The 7696-nt window shown below is 38.2% G+C and overlaps 1 protein-coding gene across 26 annotated transcripts in view; it reads right to left on the bottom strand.

Moving 5' to 3' along the window:
- Window positions 1-2655: 2655 nt before the first annotated feature.
- The window catches only part of MAP2 (microtubule associated protein 2), a 468623-nt gene continuing 463582 nt past the window's right edge, over window positions 2656-7696 (bottom strand). For all 26 annotated transcript variants that reach the window (XM_061607844.1, XM_061607838.1, XM_061607849.1 and 23 more), the window contains one exon: window positions 2656-7016. In XM_061607844.1, coding sequence (XP_061463828.1) covers window positions 6801-7016 — 216 coding nt within the window. In that variant the 3' untranslated portion in view covers window positions 2656-6800. The remainder of the gene's footprint in view (window positions 7017-7696) is intronic.

The raw sequence follows: 7696 nt of genomic DNA, 5'->3' as shown, positions 1-7696 counted from the left end.
GGGATCTTGTGAGATCTGTGCTAGACCATGTAAGAGAACAAATAAAAATCAAGATTCTGACAGGTGGTGGCCCTGGTGAGAGTATCAGAGGTAGAGCCAGCTGGTGGGATCGTCACAGTATCTATCATTGGCATCTTACTCCAGTTAAACTCAGCCACTCCCAAAGTAAGCAGTTTTGGTGCAATGTATTTGCATCCTGGAACAGCTCATGCTCTCCTCTCTGATTTTAGGCAAGACACTGTGATTCCCAGATATTATAAGCCTTTAATGACAAAATTCCTTGGTGGATGTGAGACTTGAAATTGCCAAAAAAGGAAAAGGGCAGAGCACATCTCCTCGAGGAACTGGTCCAACAGGTTTTGACAGTTACCTTCAATGAGAAACTGACCCAAGAATGCAAAAAGGCCTGGTGGAAAGCAACTATGGATAAATTTAAAGCTGTCTAGTATCCCTTTCTTCTGCTCCGCAATGGAGGGGGGGAGTCATATAGGAGGCTGCCTTCAGCCTCTCTCTTTTTGGTGGGATGTATTTCCTAATGTTCAGTATAAGTATTTTATGCTGTCTTTTTTGCTGTCATAATATTGTGAGCTTTTCTGATCTTTTTCCTTTTTCAAAATAGGAAATAGACTGCCTTCAAGTCGATTCTAACTTATGGCAACCCTATGAATAGTGTTTTCATGGTAAGCAGTATTCAGAGGGGGTTTACCATTGCCTTCCTCTGAAGCTGAGAGGCAGTGACTGGCCCAAGGTCACCCAGTGAGCTTCATGGCTGTGTGGGGATTCGAACCCTGGCCTCCCAGGTCTTGGTCCAACACCTTAACCACTACACCACACTGGCTCTAAGAATGAGGTATTTGGTGTATGTTCTATGTTATGTATGTTGAAATTTATAATAAAATACTTTAGAATAATTTTAGAAAAAAACAACTTTAAAGCAGCTACATAGGACTGGTAATATGATCAGGTAACTGGCATGGAAGAAGGTGTTGAAGCACTTTCCTCCTGTCCTGTTTCCCTTTCCTCACCTACCCCCTAAAATAACTATGGTTAGGTCAGCAAGGAAATCATCTCCTCCTCCTCCCTCCTCCCTCCTCCTCCTCCTCCTCCTCTCTGAAACAGCACAGGAGCAATGTGTTGACCCTTCCCCAGCACCACTTCCCCAATCAAATTAGCAGCCTCACATACAGCTGCCTTAATATATTTTTTTAAAAATGCAGCTACAATTTTATTATTAGGTCTTGGTTTTCTCTGTGTATATTATTATTATTATTTCAAGGCTACATCACTATAGCATGTTAATCCAGCTACCACACTTGGCTCTAACTGCAGGAGATTATTACTGATTTAACACTTGCTTACCTGGGCCCAAGCCCCACTGAATTCAATAGGACCTACTTTTGACTCACAGACATATACACAGACATTGTATAGGATTAAATTGCATCCATGAACTTGTTTTCTCTCACTACCCTAATTTCCTTTAGACCAGGGTTCCGTCAGCCCCTCTATCCCACATGACATCCCCTATCCCTCAGTCTAAGGGTCTCCTTCCAAGGCCTCAGAAGCTCAGCCACCACCAAAAGTACAGCAACTACTTCCTGTGGTATCTGCTGAATCAAAACAGGACCCTATCCTCCATTACCTTCCTCTTTTCTACCACCCCTTTTCTCCTCTTCCTCCTTCCTCTTATCACACCTTTGTTGGCTACACTCTGCAGGTGTGTTCGGTTAAGCCATTAGTGACCTAAAGCTCACATGGAGGTTTATCAAGTGAAGCCCCTGAGTTGGGATGTGCTTAAATTTAGCAAAATTCGAATTTGACACCAGATTTCCTATTTATTCACCTTTTTTTTTGTCCTTGTGGATCAGATTTTTTCCTAGCGGTTTTCTGCGGCTGAGGTGGACTTTGTTTAAAAAGATTGCCTTAAAAATATCAATATTAATATCGATATTTTCTCAAAATATAAATATTAATATTTCACTTAAAATATCAATTAAATTATAGCATTTAAAAATATATCAATATTAATATTGATATTTTTGTGAGAAAAAAATGAATTGGTATTTATAGCAAATAGCAAACATCAATCCCTGACGAAGTGATACCGGAAGGAAGTTTGACAGAGCAAAAACTGAACCAGCACTGAAATGCAGATCTGATCCCTACCCCTGAGTTAAACCATCAGCAGACAAATGCCACCCTGGGCTCCTACTGGAAGGAAGGGCTCGATATAAATCAAATAATAAATAAATAAAATAAAATAAAAGGACTATGTTCAAGCTTGGTGGCTCAGAAGTTGTGCAGCTTTGCCAAAGCCTAACTTAGCTGCAGGGTTTTGAGAAGCCAAATACAAGCCATGCACACAGCTTTTGTGAAATCTTGCAGCCATCAGATATATGATCAAGTCACCAGGAAGCCTTTCTAAATGACAGAAGGATCACTCATAAATCTATAGTAGCCATTGGAGCCTGGTTTGTTATTTTGGTTTACTATATCCTAGTATTTGTGGCATGAAATACTACCAGATATGGGAAAAGGAGGGGGAACCACACACAAAGAAAAAAGTCGGGGTGCAATCAATTAGATGACAAGCGATTTTATTTTGCAAAACAATCACTATACAGCAACAAATACAATTGCAAATTGGATTGAAAAACATGAACTACCTACCACCAGCCATTTAAGAAATGCCTCTTTTATGATAACAGGATCTAGAATTGTCAGGAAAAGAAATTACCCCACAGGCTTTGTAATGGCCTACTGTTCCTTCTTGCTTTTTTAAAAAGGGAATGGGATGGGGGAAATCCCAACACACCTATGTTTCTCTTTGCTAAAGTTGAAATGACTGTTAGGTCCAACCTTACCAAATCTACAAAATAAGTACCCTGTTTGTAATGGAATTTGCTAGATTAGTAGAGAGTGAGCAAGCTCTAGCACAATAACTGGCCAGGCTTACACAAAGTGTGATTCGCCCAGCTGGTCACACCCTACCAGCTATGGATGGGCACCTTTCTGGGGGCTTAGGAATGACTACCCTGTTTTTCCAGTTCTAGGCAGACAGAGGATCTATCAAGCCTCTGATGGGCTTATTTCAGCCTAGCAGCTCTGAGACCGCAGGCCTGGTTTACGCTGAAGCTTGGGCTTCCAGCTTCATCATATATGGCAATTTGCATGACATCTTTTGGAAGGGACTCTGGAGCCCAATACTACAAAAAAGCCCCTTGCATGCTTATCAAGACATGGTGGTCCATGTTTTTTGATCCTTTGGGACGTGCACTAGGTGGACTTAGATATTTGCAAATAGCCATAATGAAGAGAGTAGTTGTAGCTGTACATGAGCTCACCGTTAGATGTCTAATTCTAATAATATCTCAGTAGGCAAGAGACTATCCTCATAGTTGGCAGCTTGGACTATTCTTGCTGGACCAAAAGGTCTGCCTATCTTTTTTTCCAGTCCCTTCATGCCTAGGATTACAAAGAAGCATATAGTATGTAGACAGAGAGAAACAGAGGAGTCCTAAGGGAAAGATGTGTTCTTGATAGAATGATCTATGTTGGCCCTAAACATTTTTATTCATCTTCTCTGCGAATTGCTAAATGCACATTACTACTTTATTTTACCTAAACAGCTCATTAGTCAAAGGTACTGTGCCAACTCCTTAAAACTGACAAAAATATGCTGTCCAAGAACATAAATGGGCACAATTCAACAAAAGTTATCCTGCTGAAATGAAGAACAGTAGTGCACTTATGTGGCTCCTGCACAAGATAACTTCCCACTGAATTGTTGTGCCACTAGCTTTTAAATCAAGTCTATGCTTGGGAAGTTAAGGTTTTGTTGACTTTCCCCTAACACCACCCCAGCGAAAATCTAGAGTCCTGTAACATAGTGTGTGCATTTCTTCTAATTACAACATGATCTCCTGGCTCTTCAACTTGTATGACTTCAGCAAAATTCTGCAACTCTTTCTATGGAAGGACTATTATAAATTACAAGGACTTGTCTTTAAGATGAGAAACATAAATTTGTAGCATGAAATTAATGACTTGGCAGCATTGGACACGTATACTCGATAAATAACTTCACCATCTAGAATGTGTTTATATCCCAAAAAAGCAGAATACAAAATAGTCACAGATTAAACACTGTTCTGACTGGCTGGCAATCAGCATCAGTCCAAGTGAGGTTCAATAGTACCTTGGGCATTCTCTCGTTCTAAGATTGGAAAAAGATGTAAAAACACTTGAAAGGCTAATCTGCAAGAACTAATGGCATAGAGTCAGAGTGCCAACTTTTCATTAAAAAGATTGTTCTTTTGCCTTTATTATTTTTTTCCTGAAGCAGTAGCAAGGAGTCCCACTCTATGGACCCCCGGTCTGATCCAGCAGAGCTCTTCTTATGTTCTTGGCATGTATTTGTATATTGTATGATTATTCCAAGCAACATCACAGCAATCATAGGGCAGAACAGTCCTCCTGTTGCACTTTAGAGTCTAAAAGCTAACATTTTTCCTTAACGATATGACTGCATTTACAACTGAATGAGGCATCTTACAATATGAGAGAACTTTTAAGATGTCATGTATCAGGGTATCATTTAGGCTTTAGTTCATCCACATAAAATTTGAACAAGCTCTGCAATACCTGCTGAAGATTTACCTGTTAGAAATAAGAGCTGATGCCATTTAGGAAACTATTTTTAAATTCAGGATCGGATTTTATGCTATGGAACTCCATACTGTAATAGAACAGTACTGGAATACTGTTGAGAGTCATCTGTACATTTGATGATGTGGTTCTAGCCCATGAAAGTTACGCCATGGTAATTGTTTCAGTCTCTATGGTGCTACAAGACTCCTAATTGTTTATACTGTTTTGTTTATTTTTTTAAAAATCAGCCTTAGATACAAGCCATGTAAATTAAGATGTTTAAGAGGTAGCCCTTTTCAAACAGCTTCCAACACAAAAAAATCATCCTAATGAATCTTCCGTACAGCTCAGCTTGAGAGCATGCAAATGTTATGCAGGTGATTTTATAAGGAAAAGAGTGATCAATCTGTAGGTTGAAATAGGTGATTATTATCATCTAGTCAAAGCTAGCATACATAATATGAATAGACGATTGTCTACTTATGTGTCATATTACCATACCACCAGTATTCTCTTAATATCCATGTGGTAGTGGTGAAAATCCCATAGGCTCCACTTGTTTTAATGTTTAGGTGTCCTTGTCTTATTTCTTATTACACACACTTGTCGTATACTTTTTTATGTTCAACATATTATTTTGTGCAGATTTATCAGTTCCATCACCTTGGTGATGCTGTATAAGAAGCTTATTTAATTATGTTACTAGTAATCAACATGCATTATGTATGCATGTCTCCAGAGCATCACTCTCCTGAGGCATCTGAGCACATCTATGCAAAGATGACATTAAAGGAATGGAATGACTTCTGTTAAAACTTCCTGTTGTTTTTTGGAATTTCAACTTTAGCAAAAGAAAATAAATAAATAAATAACTTTAAACTTCACTCTTATTGCAAGTTTTTTTAAAAGCCAGAACAAAACCATTATTTTATTGTATTAATTTAGAATCCCAATCCATCTTTTTGGAGGACTTTTTTTTACAGACACCTGGACCCCATAAAGTTAACCATAGTGAAGAAAATGAGAAGGAGGGGGGGAGAAGAGAGAATAATTTTTCTAGTATCACAGAAAAGACTTGCATCGGGCACTAAAACAGGGTCACAGTTTTGAGATGTTACAGAAAGCAATTTCATGCTAAAAGATCTTTGTCTTTTTTGTCTTTTTAAAAGTCTGAATAGGGAAATAAAAACCCTGCTAACATCTACTTTTACATACCTAAAATTGCAACACCAAAGGGTGCAAGAGACAGATACTGTGAATAAAGAAGTAGAATATTCAAGTATGAGAGGGCGTATCACAAATGGCCACAGAGAAATATATATCTATAATAATACTGTATCAAACAGATGGAAAGGATGTGAAACCAGTAGTGTAGACACAAACCTATCTGCTTAACCAACATTCTAATCAGACACAATTCCATTGCTTAGTTTGAGTAGCTGCTTTTTAAAAAGAAAAATGCCACTTCCCCAGTACAGTTTATATGATTTCCCCTCAACTACTTTCTTTAATTACTAGTTAAATAATTTATTGGAATCAGCTATACACTGACATAATTATCCAAGCTCAACAACGTTAATAACTTAATTGACTCTTTCTTCTACCCATTTATATAAAATAATCCCACCCCACATACCCCTTTTGAAAATTTGACATCTTTATTTGCCCTTCTGCCTGGTACTCAAGACTCTCCAGTTTAATTTAATTTGTTAATAAATTACAATGGGAGATGTTCCTTAATTCCATCCATCAACAAAACAGTAAAATGAGAAACTCAAAGTATTTCACAAGGCTCTTCAAAAAGTGGAGGATGGATGGCCTTCAGGCACATGAAAGGTAAAAATGCATTGTATCATAGTACAGTACTCCATGCAAGACAGAGCAGAGCAACAATTATTGTCCTATGTAATATACTGCAATTGTACCCACATAAAAGCCAGTATCTTCCTGCTGTAAATGGAAATCAGGCCAATTTCTGCATCTACATATATCTTTTCCCCAGTTTTTTATTTTATGGTTACTACAGTCTTGGGATGTGACTTAATTTCAGACATGGTAACGAATGAATGTTAACACCTGCTCTGAGCCCATTCCTGGCAAGAGCTCATGCCTAAATATTATTACTTCAAACACTGCTAAATGAAGCAAATTCATAATCCCTGTTTAGCTAGGGCTGCAGTGACATCTTCAGCAAGGGTAGCAAGCTGAGGAGATTCAAGCAGGTTGATGCTGCCAGAAGACGAGACGTTGCTGAGCCTCCGTGGGGAAGCCACACTGGATCTGCCTGGTGACTGTGTGATGATCTCAGCTCCATGGTCAACCCGGGCCTTAGCATGCTCTCGGAAATTTAGCTTCTGGCTGTCAATCTGTACAAAGAAAGCAGGCTTAAATGCAGGAACTGGGGATGTGTGAAGTTCCCCTGAGAAAGTGTGCCAATTTAAGTAATATTATTTCAATTTTCTGTGAAAGTGTTACAGATTTTTACCTAAGCAGGCTCCTCGAAATTCACTTCAATTTTTTTTTCAGAGTCAAAATTGAAAGCAGATCGGATGTGCAACCTGCCCCTGGTAAGATTAGCATAATCAAAATCATTTTAACTTCCTTCTATTTTCTGAGATGTTTGCTTGAGCAGGACCCTTCAATTTCACCTCAAATTCCTCTTCAGTAGATATTCAGTGGGAACTCATAGATGGGTAAAACCCCATGAGAAATTTAACTGATCTTATTAAAATAATGTTAACTTCCTTCACATTTCATGCCATTCCTACATATTTTTCTAATTTTTACTTAGGCAACTCTAGTCCTGTGCTGAAGTGAGAAATAAGTATGTAGAGATACAAAATAAATGAGAAACTGTTTTCTTTGTAAATATTTAAAAGAAGGAAAGTATGCCAATTTCCATTAAATAATTTATTAGTATTTTATGTAAGAGTTTTTAAAAGTAGAAATATTGTTCAAATAAGGATCCGTAATAATCCATTTGTGTATAAAGGTTCTTTTGAGTTTGGGTTCCGTGTTATTAAACAGGAGCAGAGCTGGGGCAAAT

This window comes from Rhineura floridana, chromosome 2, assembly GCF_030035675.1.
Source record: "Rhineura floridana isolate rRhiFlo1 chromosome 2, rRhiFlo1.hap2, whole genome shotgun sequence".
In the NCBI taxonomy this organism is placed as follows: Eukaryota; Metazoa; Chordata; class Lepidosauria; order Squamata; family Rhineuridae; genus Rhineura; species Rhineura floridana.
This window is presented reverse-complemented; position numbering and strand designations above follow the sequence as displayed.